The sequence below is a fragment of the Sapajus apella genome, unplaced genomic scaffold (genome assembly GCF_009761245.1).
Source record: "Sapajus apella isolate SASKATOON/1434 unplaced genomic scaffold, GSC_monkey_1.0 scaffold71, whole genome shotgun sequence".
NCBI lineage: Eukaryota > Metazoa > Chordata > Mammalia > Primates > Cebidae > Sapajus > Sapajus apella.
The window spans coordinates 1568905-1587304 of NW_022437011.1; the positions used below are offsets into that span (position 1 = coordinate 1568905).

Here is an 18400-nt window from a genome sequence, read left to right on the forward strand (position 1 = left end):
ACAGCAGTGATGGGCTGTGCCTGCCCAGCTGTGTGTGCAGGGACAGGAAGGGGAGCCACCCAGGAGTGCATGGAGCAAGTACAGTGGGGAAGTCTGGTTGTAATGGGTCCAGGGTGTGGGAGGGGGGAACAAGCTGAATGTGTTGTCCCAGCAGTAGTGGGCATAGGAAGAAGCACAAGTGACAAGGCAGGACAGATGAACAGGTCACACTCAGTAGCTGGGATTGGTTTGGTTAAAATGTGACCATCCTGCCTGTCTCTCATCTACCCACTTTTCAGCAAACCCCAGATGGTGGCATGCTAGGCACAGAGATCAAAGGCAGCCAAGATGAGAGCTGGGGGTGCCTTGATAAGTCTCTGGGCCCCCACTTCACTGCTCAGACCCTGGGGCTTTTCCCCAGGGACAGGGGCTGCCTTGTCCGCAGCTAGTGAGAAAAGAAACAGCCTCTGGTCCTCTGGACAGCAATGGGTGGACATGGGAACTGTGCTGGGCAGAGACCAGGACCCTCACAGGGAATGGGAGGGAGGCGTGGTTGTGGGTGGGACCCACCAGGTACCCTCCTCCTGTCCCAGGTGCAGAGTGGGGCTGGGGTCCTTCCTTGCACTCAGCACCCTTCCTGACCCTCCCTGCAGACCTTTTTGCCTTTGAAGTGGATGGCCCCGGAGAGCATCTTCAACAGCCTCTACACCACCCTGAGTGACGTGTGGTCCTTCGGGATTCTGCTGTGGGAGATCTTCACTTTGGGTGCGCTTGCTTCCTCCCCCAGCCCTCAGCATCCTGACATGTTGTCTACCTTGACCGTTCATGCATCTGGCCTGGCAGGGCTATGGATGAGCCTGAGACAGGGATTCTGGTTCAGGTCCCAGCTCTGCTGCCTTCTCCCTGCTGTGTGACGTTCTTTGCCCTCTCTGGGTCTCTTTATCTCCCTGTCTGAGTACTGATGGGTTTGAACAGTGACATCAGAAAGCCTGCTTGGCTCTCACATTCTGGCTGTCCATCCTGGGGCGGGTTGTGGTCTCTGCGGTCCAGAACCCATGAAGGAGCCCACACTTCCCAATGCCACGGCCAGCATGGCTCTCCTTGTTCTATAGAAGAGGGTGCCCTGCCACCTTTCCACCCCTGAACCTGTGGTTCTCGTCTCTGTTCCCCAATAGGTGGCACCCCTTACCCGGAGCTGCCCATGAATGAGCAGTTCTACAATGCCATCAAGCGGGGGTACCGCATGGCCCAGCCTGCCCACGCCTCCGATGAGATGTGAGTGGAGCCCCATGCATGTGGGAGGGTTTTATGCTGCAAACAATAGATATCTAACTCTACTGGCTTAAACCAAAGATGAGAGATTTGTTAGCTCAGTGATCTAGAAAGCCTTGGTGTAACTGGATCCAGCCATTCAAAGGGTGGCATCAGGAAACTCTTGTTCTAGCTCTGAGCTCTGCCTTGCTCTCTGTGGCCTCATTTTCAGTCCAGCATTGCCCAAATGGCTACCAGAAGTGTCAGCCTCATGTCCAACTGCTTGCTCCATAGTGCCAGCAAAAGTCCCAGAGCTGACCTTCAAGGGCTTAGGTGGGGTCACACGCCATCAAGAACCGACCACTGAAGTGGCAGGGCTGAAAACTATAGGCCAAGCTTGCCTCCTGTGCTCACCCAGGCCTAGTCAGCCCATGGACCATGTTGGGTGGGGGTGCTGAGAGATCTCCCAAGGGAACATCCAGAGGCAGGACCTCTGGATGTACCCATCCGCCACTTCCCTCCAGCTCCTTTCCGTGGCTCACCTTGTTCTGAAAGGCAGTAGCCTCCAGCTTCCCCAGTCCTGCCTTGTCCCCTGCACCCTGGTCCAGAGACCCTGACCATTCTCCTTGTCCCCAGCTACGAGATCATGCAGAAGTGCTGGGAAGAGAAATTTGAGATTCGGCCCTCCTTCTCCCAGCTGGTGCTGCTTCTCGAGAGACTGCTGGGCGAAGGTTACAAAAAGGTGTGTTGAGGCAGGGTGGGGCTGCAGCATAGAGACCTCTGTGTTGTTGCAGCGGTGGTGGGCAAAGAAAGAAGTCAGACACTGAGTACAAGGCTCTGTGTGATGGGCTGGCATTTAGGGGACCAACCTTTGTCCTCTCTGGGCCTCAGTTTCCCTGCTGCTTGTAGGAGGGGATGGGCTGGCGCTGTGAGTTTATTTTAGCATCACAGAGCTTTATGAATGGAATCCTACATGGAAGCTGATTGATTTGATGCAGGGAGGGGCCTGTAGCACTGTCTGTCTTGCTGCGTCCCCCCGGCCTTTGCCTCCATGCCGAACCATGGGGCTCCTTCAGAAAGTGTGAATAGCCCCAGATTACATGGCCATGAATGGCCTGACCAGTTGGATCCTGTCACAGGATTGTCTGTCCAAGGCCCATGGAGCCAAGAGGACCCTGAAACCCTGCCCTGTCCAGCAACAGGGGTCGGAGTGAGGAAGAAATACACATCGCCTTTAACACAGAGGCAGCTCCTTCCTTGGGTCCATTTCCCACCTCCACATTCCCCCCTAGGGATGGTCCCAGGGACCTGGGAGATGGAGTAGGGTTATTGCCACTTCACAGCAAGGGAAACTGAGGCCCTACAGAAGGAGGCTGAGGTAGCATGAGAGCCTGTACCTGAATCTGGGGAAGAGTTAGAGTCCTGGGTGCTGGTCTGATAACCGTCCCTCCCTGGGTGGTCCTGAGCTCACCATGCCTTGTGAGATTCTATGGGAGGTGGGAGGGCAGCTCAGCCATGTGGTCTGGGCAAATCCCTTTCCCCTCTGAGCATTTATACAAAGGGGGATGGGCCAGGTTAGAAGATCCCTGAAGGCATTTCTGGCCTGACTATCCCTGTTTCTTTGGTTCTCCCTGCCCCGGGAACAGAAGTACCAGCAGGTGGATGAGGAGTTTCTGAGGAGTGACCACCCAGCCATTCTTCGGTCCCAGGCCCGCCTGCCTGGGTTCCATGGCCTCCGGTCTCCCCTGGACACCAGCTCTGTCCTCTACACTGCTGTGCAGCCCAATGAGGGTGACAATGACTATATCATCCCCCTGCCTGACCCGAAACCCGAGATTGCTGACGAGGGCCCACTGGAGGGTTCCCCCAGCCTAGCCAGGTAGCTACTGTGGTCTAGGGCCAAGGCAATCATGTGCATTGTGTGTGTGTGTGTGTGTGTGTGTGGTGTGTCAGGCTTGCCTCAGAGGTAAGTTACCTAGGGTAAGCACTGATTCCTGCCAATGAATAGAAGAGAGAACGGAACTCATTTGAACTTTGATGCACTGAGGTGGAAAGGGCAGGCTAGTAAAACAAAGTATGGGCTGGGACTTATTTGCAAGGTAATTTTTCCTTTGGGGGGGGGCCCCCAGAGGTTATCTATACTCTCTCATCTCCAGGCCCTATACTAGCCCCAAGGAGAAAAAGCAAACCTACTTAGCATCCCCAGGACCCCAGTTGTTACTGTGGGTCCTGGCCAGCCAGAGGCCTATGTTCTGTTCTTCAGCACCATGCCCTGGGGCCAGAGGCAGCCTGCATGGTTATAGGAGTCAGAGGTGCCTACAGGAATTCAGGACAGAATTCAGACTGGGAAGGAGATTTGTGGTTTTCTTTTGCTTTGGGAAGTGGTGAAGTGACAGCTCAGAGGGGCTTTATAGGAGGACTCTGCTGTTGCCTGGACTCAATGTCCACACAGGATCTCCCCTTAACTGGAGAGAAGGGCTCCCCACGAGGCCACACCCATCTCCAAAGCAAGATCCAGCCTAAGGTGAAGTGGCTGGAGCATCAGGCTGGGGTTCTGTCCCAGCTCTGCCAATGGCCGCTATGAGACCTGGGAAGGCTTCTCCTCTGCGAGCCTCAGTTTCTCCATATGTGCAAGGAGTGCACACAGGCCTTAGAAGGCCCCGGAAGGCCCTCATTGCTCCACCATTTGGAGAGGCGAACCGCCGGTAAATGGTGCAGAGGAGGGAAGTGCATTGCTCACACAGCTTGAGGTATGAATGCTCGCCCTGTTTTGTGCCCTCAGACAAGCTGCTTCACTGTCTAAACATTGGTGTCCTCTTCTGTAAAATACAAACAGTAAATGTACTTCTATTAGGGGGTCATTGCGAGGATTAAATGAGATAGCATACACCTTTAGTCATGCAGAGGAGGGAGATGCTGGCGGGTGAGAAATGAAGTTTGGAGCCAGTTGACTCTGCTCCGAAGTTCCAGCTCCTGCCCTTCCCTGCTGTGTGAAGTGGGACAATGACATAACATCTCTGAGCCGCACTTTCCGTGCGGTGCAGGCCTTGCATAGTTTTCACGAGGGTTAAATGAGCCGGAGTGTGCAAAGCCCACGGCGCAGGGGTGGATGTTCCGCAGGCTCTTCGTGGCTGCTGTATCATCCTCGTGGGCTCCTTCCTAGCCCTCACTCACTGCCTCTTTCCTCTAGCTCCACCCTGAATGAAGTCAACACCTCCTCCACCATCTCCTGTGACAGCCCCCTGGAGCCCCAGGAGGAACCAGAGCCACAGCCCCAGCTTGAGCTCCAGGTGGAGCCGGACCCGGAGCCCAAGCTGGAGCAGCCGCCAGATTCAGGGTGCCCCGCACCTCGGCCAGAAGCTGAGGACAGCTTCCTGTAGGGGGCTGGCCCCCACCCTGCCCTGCCCGAAGCTCCCCCTCTGCCAGCACCCAGCACCTCCTGGCCTGGCCTGGCTGGGCCTCCTGTCAGCCCTTATCAGCTGTCCCCTTCTGGAAGCTTTCTGCTCCTGACGTGTTGTGCCCCAAACCCTGGGGCTGGCTTAGGAGGCAAGAAAACTGCAGGGGCCACAACCAGCCCTCTGCCTCCGGGGAGGCCAAGTGACTCTGAGCCAGGGTTTCCCCCAGGGGACTCAGTTTCCCCATATGTAAGATGGGAAAGTTGGGCTAGGTGACCCAGAATCTAGGATTCTCTCCCTGGCTGATAGGTGGGGAGGTGGAATCCCACCCTGGGGATTCCCTCCTTGGGGTTATTGAGGTGGTAAATTAACTTTTTTCTGCTCAGCCAGCTACCCCTCAAGGAATCATAGCTCTCTCCTTGCACTTTTATCCACCCAGGAGCTAGGGAAGGGACCCTAGCATTGCTGGCTGCTGGCTGAGCTGGGGCCTAGACTTGGGCAGTGCCGCCTCATCCAGAAGAAAGCCAGTCTCCTCCCTGTGATGCCAGTCTCTGCTTTCCCTGGCCCAAGCTGGTCTGGGCCATTAGGCAGCCTAATTAATGCTGGAGGCTGAGCCAAGTACGGGACACCCCCAGCCTGCTGCCCTTGCCCAGGGCACTTGGAGCACACCTGGCCATAGCAAGTGCCCTTGTCCCTGTCCTTCAGGGCCATCAGTCCTGGGGCTTTTTCTTTATCACCCTCAGTCTTAATCCATCCACCAGAGTCTGCAGGGACAGATGGGCCCCGCCTCTGTGATGAGGATGTTGATGTGCCAGTGTGAAGTGACCAATATGTGTCCCTGGCTCTGCATTGGACCTGCTATGAGGCCTCGGAGGAATCCATCACCCTCTCTGGGCCTCGGTTTTCCCCTTTGAAAAATGAACAAGTCGGACCTATTAACTCCAAGGGCCTTGCCAGCACTAACATTCTAGACTATTCTAGGTGGTTACACATTTGTCCAGATGAAGCAAGGCCATATACCTTAAACTTCCATCCTGGGGGTCAGCTGGGCTCCTGGGAGATTCCAGACCACACATCACACTCTGAGGACTCAGGACCCCAGCAAGTCTCAAGAACGCAGCTGCCCAGACCTTGACTTAGAGTGACAGCCAGTGTCCTGGAAAGCCCCTGGCAGCTGCCCCAGGGACATGGGAAGACCATGGGACCTCTTTCACTACCCACAATGACTTCCAGGGTATCCTGGGCAAAAGGGACAAAGAGGGCAAATGAGATCACCTCCTGCAGCCCACCACTCCAGCACCTGCGCCGAGGTCTGTGTCGAAGACAGAAGGGACAATGAGGATAGTTGTGTCTTGTAAAGGACAAGAAGCTTCAGATGGGTACCCCAAGAAGGATGTGAGAGGTGGACACTTTGGGGGTTTCCTTCTCACCCACCAGCTGCCCCATCCCTGAGGCAGTACTCCGTGGGGGTACAGTTTTGTCACTGCCCAGACCTATCGGTGACATCTCACTGTCCTCAGCCCAGTGGGCATTGGAGATGCCAGGGCAGTAAGGGCTGTAGCCAAGACTCCCTGGCACAGGGAGGGTTGGGAAAGGAGCGCAGGAAGCTCAGCCCTTCTGGGCACCAGCCCTGCATTGCAGGTTGGCACCTTACTTCCCTGAGATCCCCAAAGTTGGTCCAGGGAGGGAGTGGGCTCTCAATACGGTACCAAAGATATAATCACCTAGGTTTACAAGTATTTTTAGGACTCACGTTAACTCACATTTATACAGCAGAAGTGCTATTTTGTATGCTGTTAAGTTTTCCTACCTGTGTATGGTTTTTTAAGGGAAAGATTTTAATATTAAACCTGGTGCTTCTCACTCACAGACTTTGTGGTATCTCTCAGGTTTGGGTTCCTGTCCCTGGGGGACAGGGAGTGTGGCGTGGGGCACGTGCAGCTCACCCAGACTTCGGTCCCCAGACAGATCCCTTCAGCTCCGAGTCTCATTTCGTTCATCTGTAAAGTGGGGATATTCACTCTCCTACCCCTCGCTACGAGCTGGGCCACCTAGACCTTGGGCTTGGTTTCCCAAGGTGAAAAGCAGGCAGGCTTTTCTGGCTCCACAGAGCCTGGCCTGAGTTGGGCAGGACGGTGTGGGGCTGCAGGGCTGTTCGGAGGCTTTGGTGCTGAGCCTCACTGCCCCCACCCTGTGCTCTGGCTATCAGCTGGGACACCCTCCCCTCCACTGCACCTACAGGCCCGGATTGAGGCCAGTGCAGCCTGTGACAGGCAGCTGCTAGAGCTCAGATTCCAAGTGCAGATGAGTCATCACTCAGATCCCAGGCTCCAGGTAGGAGCACAGCAGATAGAGTGTCCAAGAGCATGAGAGCAAGAAGTGAGGAGAAGGCGGAGAAGAGAGAAGGGGAAGAGAGGAAGCAGAGGGAACTGCAGCCAGGGTAAGGCCAGGGGAGCGAACAGGGTGGCGGCCAGGTTGCGGCTCTGAGGGCAGAGGGGTGTACACCTGGCAGGCCCCAGACCCCTCACAGTTGCAGCAGCTCAGCTGACCCTTGTGGGGCCAGCATGAGCCATAGTCTCTCCTGCCAAGTCCAGACCCGTGGGACCCTGGCAGCCAAACAGGGCCAAGGGCAATAGGGCTTCTAGGGGCGTGGGGCACAGTGCAAGGAGTCTCAGACCTGGGCAGGTGTTCGCGGCCCTCCCACCTGGGCCCAGAGTCCTGTACTTGGCTCACTTGAGGGGGACTGGGATCTTACTTGAGATCCATCACTGTGTCCTTAGGCCCTCCCTTGCTCTCTCTGAGCTAGGAAAGGGCACCTCCATTTGGGTGGGTGGCAGAAGGACCTCATTTTGGAGCCACAGGCCTCCCTGGACTGCGTCCAGGAGTCTGGGGCTGTAGCTTCAAGGGGGGAAAGGAATGGAGCAGCCGTGGGGCAGCTCTGACTCACAGGCCCAGCCACCAACTCAGGGGCAGCTGAGCCACACCAGGGAAAATACCCGATGGCTGTAAGGCCTGGCCATGCAAAGCCCACCATCTCAGCGGTCCTGGCTTCAGAAAACACCCCGAGCCTGTGCCTTCTCTTCCAGCCGTGGCAGGAGCTGCATGAGGCAATACCCAGATCTGCCCTGTAAAGGGAATAACTACCCCACATTCCAGACAGGGATTGTCTCTGCTGATGCAAAAGCCTCTGTCTAGAGGTTGGAAGATCTCAGCTCCCTGTGTCTCCAACCTGCTCCTTACGGCAACTTGAGTGGATTACACCACGTCAGCCCTCAATTGTCCTACGGGTAAAAGGAGCTAGGTGTCACAATAAGATGAAGGATGATAGAACTCTGGCCACCACGTATCCAACAGTTACTATGCCCCAGGGCTGTGTGGTTGCATCACACACATTTTCTCATCTTACCTGCATGTCAGTCCAATGACCCAAGTCCTACTATTCGCTCTTGTTACAGATGAGATGCCCGTCCAAGCTATTGTTGTTTTGTTTTTTTTCTAAAGACGTTCATTCCAGGGCAAAGTGTGAGGGCAGTAGGAAAACAGAGAAACCGGAGAATAGTGATCAGTGCTTCCGTGTGTGTGGCGAGGTGAGGACAGTTTATACCGCCAAAAACAGGGGCGTGCAACATGATTACGGTTTCCAAAGGTTAACATAGAGAATCAAGATTTGATTGGCTGCTATTGATTACAATTTAAGGGGGCTGCTTAACACTCATTTGTAAAGAGGTAAGGATCACCAGGTGTCTGTCTTTCAGTCATTTAGCCCAGGTTTGAATAAAGAATCAATCAGGGGCTGCCTGGTTAACATATAACAATCTCAACACAAAAATCAGGAGGAAATGGTCAGAGAGCAGTCCTGTTATGTGACTCAGTTTCCAGGGCCTAACTTTTCCCATTGGCATGATAAATTCGAAAGGTCCTGAAATTTTGTTCTATTTTCACAATTTTGATCTGCATTCAAATCAAATCAAATGTGCATTCAGGGAGGTTTTGAAGTGACTTGCTCAAGATCATCTGGTCGGCGTGGCAGGGATGGGATAGGAGCCAAAGTTGGACTGACTCTCAAGTCAGCACTCAGAGAGGTAAAGAGTCCACCCAGGTTTGCAGAGCTAGGGACTGGGGAAGGCTGTGACAAAACTGTCTTCTGTCTCCAGACCTGCTGGGGCTGTGTTTCCCTGAGAGAAAGGGTAGGAAGGGGCTCGATGAGAGAGGAAGGCTAAGATCATCTGACAGCTAGAGAAAAATAAGAAGAAACCATTTAGGGGAGGGCTTGGGCCTCTCGGGCCCCTGTGCAGAGGTCAGGAGGGTCTGGGGTCACCATAGGTCGGCCCCTGCTGGACTCCTGCCTCCTAATCTCTCCCCTCAGGTGGGGCCAGGGAAAATGAGTGAGCTGGGACTTTCCTCCCAGACAGATGAGCCACTTGGACTGCACAATTCTTCCATCACCACACTCACAGCCAGGGTCCTTGTTCCTGGAAAAAGAGGGAAAGAATGAAAGGAACTATTTCTGCCGGGGCCCTGACCTGCAGCTGATGAGGCCCTCACAGCCCCCATTCATGTCCCTTCTTCTTTTTTTTTTTTTTTTTTTGAGGTGGAATCTTACTCTGTCACCCAGGCTGGAGTGCAGTGGTGAAATCTCCTCAGCTCACTGTAACCTCCATCTTCTAGGTTCAAGCAATTCTTCTGCCTCAGCCTCCCGAGTAGCTGGGACTACAGGCACGTGCCACCACACCCAGCTAATATTTTTAGTAGAGATGAGGTTTCACCATGTTGGCCTGGTCTCAAATTCCTGACCTCAGGTGATCCGCCCACCTCGGCCTCCCAAAGTGCTGGGATCACAGGCGTGAGCCACCACACCCGGTCACCCCTTCTTCTTTGAATTAGGGCACCGTCTCTAACAGGCCTCTCCTATTTTAGCTCCAGTGTTCAGTTTTACAATTAAAACTTATTTTTACTGGGCATCAGGATATTTCCTTGTGTTTGAATATGGCTTTTGTTTCTAATTTGTGTAACTATAAGTTCTGTGTAACTATAACTCTATGTGTATGAATTTATCTTGTAGAAATTCTGCTTCTCACTATAAGTAGTTTATATTTTTCAAGGTTGTTTTTCCTTTATATCCATACTAATATTCATATCGGTACCTATCTACATAGAATGTAGCTATAATTTCCAGCCAAACTCCCACTACCATTGTGCAACTGGTTGTTTTTCAGTTAACAATACATCGTGGGCATACTCACAGGTCCGTGGGAAACACAGATATTCATTCATTCATTTTGGGCGACACGCATAGCTTAAAAGCAAGCCTGTGCCAGACATTATTTAACCAATCTCCTACTGAGGGGCATTTGGGCTATTCCCCATTTCTTAGAGTTATAAACTATGCTGCAATGGCCATTATTTACAAAACATATTCATTTTTGCATATTTCAATATTTGTTTCCATAGCATAAATTTCTAGACAAAAAGTTGTTGAGTCAAGAGAATAAAGATTTAAAATGTTACTGAACAGGCATGGTGGTGGGTGCCTGTAATCCCAGCTACTTGGGAGGCTGAGGCAGGAGAATTGCTTAACCCAGGAGGCAGAGGCTGCAGTGAGCCGAGATCACACCACTGCACACCAGCCTAGGCAACAGAGTGAGACTCCGTTTCAAAAATAAAATAAAATAAAAATGTTACTGAAGTCTAAAAATTCCCTTTAAAATACATATTATAGTGCTCTGGGAGGCTAAGAAAGTTAAACATAAAAACAACAGAAACAACGTTATTGAATTCTAGCTAAGTGCTCTGGACTGGTGGAGGAAGTATGGAACCTCTTAGGTTTATTGAAAAAAGTCATAAGCCAGTGACAAAAAAGAGTTGAAGACAGAAATGCGCCAAGCTGAAACATTCTCCCTGGCATAACCAGAAGCACGAAGAGGGCTTGGCAAGGCAGGAAACTTCCCACAGTACAATTCAGCACTGCTGCAGCTCTGCTAAGCCATCACCCCAGACGGGGCATCCCACCGTCAGGAAACCCAGGCTTCCCTCACCACCCTGCTCTGCCCACGTCCCTCGAGGTGTAGTACTATGCTCCTACCCCTGGTCCCATCTAATCCTCACAATTAGCCCATGAGAGGAGCAGAGGGGCAATCAGCCCAGATGAGGAAGTTGAGGCTCAGAGCCGTCAAGTGGCTCGGCTACGGTCACCAGAGGGAGGCTCTTGCCTGCCAGCCTCCTTGCTCCTACCTTCCCCAGGGAAGTCTAAGTCCAGTTCCAGATCTCACAGTGGGCAGCAGGCTGAGCCCTGCGGTCAGGGGCCAGCTGCCTACACAGAATGTGGCTCCTGGGATTTCCTGAGGGGGTTCCTCCTTAGGATGGGGTTCTGGGGCCACTCTGGGCCATGAGTTTCCTACAGCTCGGAAGAAAATCTGCCACAGCTGTGTAGGGGTCCGGTGAGGGGATGTTGGCCTGGGGCAGGGACCTGGGGACATCACAGAAGCCAGAGTGTCTGCCTGTAACACCCCCTCCCAGCAGGCTCGTCCTTCACCCGCATGTTTTCGGCATGGAGATCTACCGCCTCCAGCAGCTCCCACCCCCCACCCGCTCAGGGGTCCTCGCCTTCTGCTGCCGGGCTTCACAGCAGGCTGCTCTTGCCCAGCTACGCTTTGCAGTACCACAGTCTCTGGTTTCAGATTTGTGGGTCTTCACTCCACGAACTCAAAAAGTCACAAACATGGGGAAGTAACAGTTTCCGGAAAATCACATAATTCTAAGTCCTCTTTTCCCTCTCTGAAGAGACAAGAGGGAAGCTTCCACATCTGAAAATTTCTCTTCTTCATTCTTGATCTTCCTGAAGCATAGTGATGTTCTTGGTGCTCCCTTGCTCAAACATCTTCAGTGGCTCCCCATGGCTCAACGAAGTCCAGACTCCTTCATGGAATCTCCAAGGCCCCCTCCTGCCTGATTCCAACCTCTCCTACTGCCTCCCCCACCTCTACCCTCCAAGGCCCATCCACCCTGTGTGGACCACAAGCTTCCTGACCTCTGCACCTTTCTTGTGCTGCCCTCACCACATAGAATGCCCAGTCTTCCACAGCTGAAGGTCAAAATCTTGCTCAAGCTTCCAGCCCAGCAAAAGCTTCTTCCTCCAAGAAGCTTTCCTGACTCCTCAGCTGAAAGTGATTTCTCTTCGCACCCTGTGGCTCTTACGGGCCCTCACATCTGTCCAGCATTCTTAGCCTCCCATACCCTGTGCACTCTTTTGCCTCCAGGCCTTCGCTCTGCTGTTTCTCCTTCTCAGAACATTCTCTCCTCCTCTCTGTATCACCCCCGCAACTCCTCACCCTTCTCACTCCTTCTCAGCTCGGATACAGCCTTCCTTGACTCCTCTCTCCTGTGGTCCCAGGACATCCTGCAACTCCCTCGTTGGCCTAGTTCCTCTCCTGGCTCTGACAATAGGCTGTGAGCTGCAGAAGGGAAGGACCATGCCTGACCTGTTCACCACCACGTCCCCAGAGCCAGGGACAGTGACTGGGAAATACCTATTACATGCCCTTCGCCTGCATTATTATCTCACTGGGTCTGAGTCAAAAGCCCCTTCCCCATTTTACACATGAAGAAATGAAGCCTTGAGAGGCTGGGGACCTGGCTGTGGTTAGGGGTGGGGAATGAATTCCTGGTCTTTCTGGCTCCAAAGCCTAGGCTGTTCCCCTTTACCCTCAATCCTCCTGAGAGCCCCAGCCACTGATGAAGGTCAGTAGTTGAACACGTGGGCTGTGGCTCTGGGTTCTTGGGTTCAAAACCCAGCTCTGCCATTTAGCTGTGTAACTCCAGGTGGGTCACTTACCGTCTCTGAGCCTTTCTTCAATTGTAACATGGAGTAATTATAGCTCTCCCCTAAGGTGGCTGGGAGGATCAATGAGATAATCTGTGCAAACAGCTCAGTCCAGAGGCTGACATGAAGAGTGTGCCCAGTGGACAGGATGACCCAGAACAGTCCTTCTGCATGCTCCTGCATTAATGCAATTATTAATAGCACCCCTTTCCGTCGCAAAGTTTCCAAATTGGACGATAAATCATGTTAATGTCCATAGATGTCAGGTATTATCAGCTGCACTGTATAACACCTCTTAGTTACTTGTCTTACCTTCCACCAGGCAGTGAGGTCCCTGCACGTAGGAAAGCGCTCTGAGCCTTGGCCTTCCTTGTCTCAGAACAAGACCTGACTCATGAAGCATTTGCTGAATGAATTGCTTTTAGAGAGCGGAGAGCTTCCACTCTCTCTTCATTCATTCATTCATTCATGCATTCATTGGATTGTTTACACATGTCTTCATGCATCTGGCATTGACTGAGCACTCATCTCCCAGGCAGGGCCAGGCGTAGAGGGTATAAAGATGACCAGAAGGGAGACTGGCCCTAGCAGGAAACTCTTGCTGCAGAATGAGGGGCTCAGAATGACATCACACCAATAACCACCCTCATAGCTGTGCTTCTGTTGATAGTAGTAAGAAGTGCCCGGAGGCTCAGGGATCCACGAGAGACTACAAGACAGGGACTCAGGCAAAGAGAGGCTTATGGTCCAGGTGGAAGCAGAAGTATGTGGAACAGGAAGAAAGAGTGTGGGGGTGTATGCAGGAGCTGCAGGTGTTCAGTACAGCAGGGAGGGTGGATGGAGAGAGAAGAGGCAGAGATCAGATTGCAAAGGCTCCTGTAAACCCTGCTACATGGCCTTGATCTGCATTGTGGAGCTGGAATAGTAATGGGAGCAAATACCTCATAGTACTTTAATTCAGACACTAGAGCTCAATGCTCAGCCCTAGAGATAGGCGTGGTTGAACATTTCTGGTTGAGGTCAAAGAGGAACCAGCTGCCAAACTGTCACGATGCTGGGCCCCTGGTTCCTAGCGTGGGCCCACTCCACTCTCTGGTGGGGGACCTCCTGGGTCCCGGGGCATGGGCTGCAGTTGGGGTTGTCTGGGCAGAAGGGTGGGGGCTAAGCTGTCCTTGACCTGGGGTTTGGAGGTTTCAGGGTCCAGGAGCCAGGCAGGGAGGCAGGGACTAGGTTCTCAGTATGTGAAGTGAGACACGGCCCACACATTCACTTCAGAATTTCCTAATCCTTAGTCCTTGGGCTGACATGCAAACTCTTCTCAAAGTTCCTCTGCCACAGGAAGGGGTAACGTCAGTCTGGGATTCTTGTTGGTCACCTTCCCAGCAGCATCACCAAGGCTTCCTGAGTCAGGGCTTACCCCACTGAGCCCCAGGGCACTTCCACTCCATGTCCACTGGCAGTAAGCGCACCCACTGCTGGGGAAGGTCAAGATCACCCTGTGCCGTGTGGTGGTCATTAGCATAGGCTCTGCAGCCAGGCTGTCTGCTTCTAGTCTCAGCTCTGTCATTCCCTGGCTGTGGGACCTTGGGCAATGAGCTAACATCTCCGAGCCTTGGTTTCCTCATCTGCAAAATGAGTTAAAAGCATTAAATTGGATAAATATGGAAAGAGCCTGGTGTGGTACCTGGCACATAAACAGCACTCAGAAAATATTAGGGAGTCCGGTGTGCTGGCTCGCATATGTAATCCCAGCCCTTTGGGAAGGCAAGGCAGGAGGACTGCAAGACACCAGGAGGAGTTTGAGACCAGCCAGGGCAACACAGTGAGACCCTGACTCGACAAAAAGAAATAGAGGCCGGGCCCGGTGGCTCAAGCCTGTAATCTCAGCACTTTGGGAGGCCGAGGCGGGCGGATCACGAGGTCAAGAGATCGAGACCATCCTGGCCAACGTGGTGAAACCCCATCTCTACTAAAAATACAAAAATTAGCTGGGTGTGGTGGTGTGCGCCTGTAGTCCCAGCTACTCGGGAGGCTGAGGCAGGAGAATTGCTTGAACCCAGGAGGCGGAGGTTGCAGTGCGCCAAGATTCTGTCACTGCACTCCAGCATGGCACCTGGTGACAGAGTGAGACTCTGCCTCAAGTTAAAAAAAAAAAAATAGAAAATTAGCCAAGTGAGAGGTGTGCGCCTGTAGTCCTAACTACTCAGGAGGCTGAGGCAAGAGGATTGCTTGAGCCCAGGAGTTTGAGGCTTCAGTGAGCTATAATTCTGCCACTGTACTCTAGCCTGGCAACAGAATGAGACTTGCCTATACAAAAAGAGAGAGAGAGAGAGAGAGAGAGAGAGAGAAAAGAGGCCAGGTGTGGTGGCTCATGCCTGCAACCCCAGCACTTTGGGAGGCCAAGGTGGGCAGATCAGCCTGGCCACGTGGTGAAACCCCATCTCTATTTAAAATATTAAAAAATTAGCTGGGCATGGTGGCAGGCGCCTATAGTCCCAGCTACTGGGGAGGGTGAGGCAGGGGAGTTACTTGAACCCGGGGGGTGGAGGTGGCAGTGAGCCTAGATTATGCCACTGCACTCCAGCCTGGGTGACAGAATGAGACTCCATCTCAAAAAAAAAAAAAAAAAAAAAAAAAAAAGAGAAAAGATGGAGCCTCTAAATGCCACTTTTCCAGGAGGACAGAGGACTTTCCTGCTCACAGAGCTTTGGGATACAGCATTCATTCATTAACTCATTCACTCTTTATACATCTAAAATCAGTGGATCAGAATGGTCTGGTATGCCACAGGCACAGGAGGCAGAAATACCCTTAGAAGCTGTGTGATCTTGGGAAAGTGACTTTTCTCTGGGCCTTGGTTTGCTCTTCAGTAAAACAGGGATAATAACCACACCTACCTCTAGAGTTGAGGATTCAATGAGAAAATTCGAAAGAGCACTGGGTATGCTGCCTGACACATAGTGAGCACCTGATAAGCCTTTGAAGCCTGCCATGCAAGGAAAATGCTGGGATGCAGATCCCAAGAGCTCTGGGATGCATAATAAGGATACCCGCCCATTGGGCCGGAATAGGGAGGCTTCCAGGAGGTAGTGAGTCTGAAGGAGCTATAGGAGTTAGCTGGATGAATAGAAATGACAGGACTAGCAGCAACCTTTGATCTTGGGGACAGAGACAGGTCCTGCCAAGGTGGCCTAGGCCCTCCTTCAGGACCACTGTAGCCTCCACCCCTCTTGCTGGTTATGCCCCTCCTCCCCCTACACATGTGCCACCAGAGAGGGTTCTCTGCCAGCCTGGGTCAAGGACTCGGTGAGAATTGCATGAAAGCTGGGCACACTACCCCAAGATCACATACAAACTTTGCATCCATGTTAGGGATTCCCAGCTTTCCTCAAGGCCATCCAGGGGCTTTCAAAGGCAGTGGCCTCAGCCATGAGTGAGCATGGGGGTCTGCTAGAGAACTTTACCCGTGCAGGTGCCCACCTCCCACCCCTAAGTCAGCAGGCCTGGGATGGTCCTGGAATCTTCATTTTAACAGTTACCCTTGTGATTCTGAGGCTGCGGTCCCTGAACTTCCCTTAGAGGTACACCCCTCTGGAGGCCTCCAGGCCATTAAGGACCCATGGCCTATAGGATCAAGCCCAGGCACCCCACCAGGTGGTCAGGGACTCTAAGCACTTGGACCTCACCTCCTTTCTACTCCCATCTCAGCTCCATTCCTTCACACTCTGGTTGGCCCCGGGGAGTCCTGATTTTTCATCCTCTCTGCCCCTATGCTATTCCTCTCCTGGGATTTCCTTTCTGCCTGAAGGGTTGCTGCTCTTCCTTCAAGGCCCAGCTCTAATGCCACTGCTCTGGAAGGCCTCACAGACTCTCCATCTTCTGTTCCCCAGCGGCATCTGATTGTGCCCATGTCACAACACTTAGGGGCTTGCCTCCAAATGTGTTGGACTTAAGAAGCTAATGTCACACTGATGACCTTGCATGTTGTTGATCTGACGAGAGTAAGGGTGGCCAGATGGCTTGGAGACCATGTCCCAGGAGGGACTACTAAGAAGCCAGAGTGCTGAACCTGGAGAAGTGGTACCTCCGGGGACCACAAGGGCTGTCTGCATCACTGGAGGCCTGTCAAGGGACAGGGAACAGAGCTGCCTGAGGGTCCAGGGCAACAGGTGGGTGTCATAGGGAGGCAGATCTGGCTCAGATAGAGAGTCATGGGCTAGCTGCTTCCCACAACAGATGGATGTCAGTGACCTATCAGAAATGCTCCAAGGGGCACAGGGGTACTGGTGAGACAACCCAGGTAGCAGGGAGTGGTGTCCGGCTACCTCGGCCTTCAACTCTGAAAATTCGGATTCTGGCTCTGAGTCTTCCCCAACGTAGCTGTGTGAGCTGAGATAAGTCACTAACCTTCCTTGACCTTCTTTTTCTTATCTATACAGTAGAGTTATGCACTTCACTGATTGCCTGGGACCCAAATCTGTATGAGAAAATAGAAATGAAAGTGCCTTGTAAGCAATAAATGGTTCAGCCTTCGTAAGCAAGACATGAAACCCAGAAGTCAGAAATGAAAGGACAAAAGATTTGACTACACAAATCTGTTTTTACAAATTAAAAACTTTGTGTGAATACAAAAACCAAGAGAACATTAGAAGAGAAGTGACAAACTGATGGAAAATATTTTCAGCATTTCTGATAATAGGGTTAGCAGACATAGTACAGATAATAAATAAATAGTTCAATAGGCCAGGTGTAGCGGCTCATGCTTGTAATCCCAGCACTTTGGGAGGCCAAGGCAGCAGATCACTTGAGGTCTGGAGTTCGAGAACAGCCTGGCCACTATGATGAAACTCTGCTTCTACTAAAAATAAGAAAATTAGCTGGGCGCGATGGGGATGCCTGTAATCCCATCTACTCAGGAGACTGAAAGGGGAGAATCATCTGAACCTGCGAGGTGGAGGTTGTAGTGAGCCAAGATCATGCCACTGCACTCCAGCCTGGGCAATAGAGTCAGACTCAGTCTAAAAAATAAATAATAAATAGTCCAATGAATCAATAAAGGCAAAAAAAAAAAAGCCAAACCGAAAAATGGACAAAGGATATCTGTAGAAGAAATACCAATAGCCAACACACACATGGAAAAAAATGCTTATTTCACCACTCATACAGAAAGTGCACATGAAACCTCAATGAATGAACATTTTTTCCTCTCAGACTGCGAACAACTTTAAAGATCAGTGATATCCAGCATGGGAAGAATCAGAGATGCTGCATTTCTCACACATGGTTGGTGAGACTGAACATCCACTGGGCCTTTTTGGGGGCACAATTTAAGAATATCTCCACGTTTTAACGTACCTACCCTTTGGCCCGGCAATCCCACTTTTATGAATGGATCCTGCTCCAATGACAGCATATTTGCACAAAGATTCATGTGCAAGGGTGTCCACTGAGCATTGTTTGCAATGGAGAAAAATTAGGGAGAACTAAGATGTCCATTTGTTAGAGGAATGGTGAGATAAAGTGCGGCACATCCATATCATGGAATACAGTGCAGCAATCTAAAAAACGTGGTAAATCTTTATGAACTCATATGGAAAGATTTCTAAGATGAATGATTTTTAAAGACCCAATGCAATAAATAGCATATAATACTATTTTTTAAACTATATAAAGTAGGGATGGGATGGATGGGTGGATGGATGGATGAGCATGTCCGTGCCCAGGCAGATGCCGGGAAGAGTATATACATACCCGTGCAAGTGGTTGAGGTGGGGATAGGGGCTGTGATTAAGAGAATAAGGGTTTGTGGGGCCTTCCATTTAGGGAGACTGCATATCTCTTTATGGATGAATATCTTACAGTGACCTCTAGCACACAAAAACGAAGAAGACTGGGAGGGGATTGCCAGTACCACTAGTCTCTGCCTGGGTCCCGTGATGGCTGGTGGCAGACTAGT

At 51.9% G+C, this 18400-nt stretch overlaps 1 protein-coding gene across 2 annotated transcripts in view; it reads left to right on the top strand.

The window, feature by feature from the left end:
• PDGFRB (platelet derived growth factor receptor beta) overlaps window positions 1–6494 on the top strand; it is a 42514-nt gene extending 36020 nt beyond the window's left edge. For both annotated transcript variants that reach the window (XM_032250237.1, XM_032250238.1), the window contains 5 exons: window positions 633–744; window positions 1155–1254; window positions 1867–1972; window positions 2877–3109; window positions 4421–6494. In XM_032250237.1, coding sequence (XP_032106128.1) covers window positions 633–744; window positions 1155–1254; window positions 1867–1972; window positions 2877–3109; window positions 4421–4610 — 741 coding nt within the window. In that variant the 3' untranslated portion in view covers window positions 4611–6494. The remainder of the gene's footprint in view (window positions 1–632; window positions 745–1154; window positions 1255–1866; window positions 1973–2876; window positions 3110–4420) is intronic.
• The last annotated feature ends 11906 nt before the right edge of the window (window positions 6495–18400 follow it).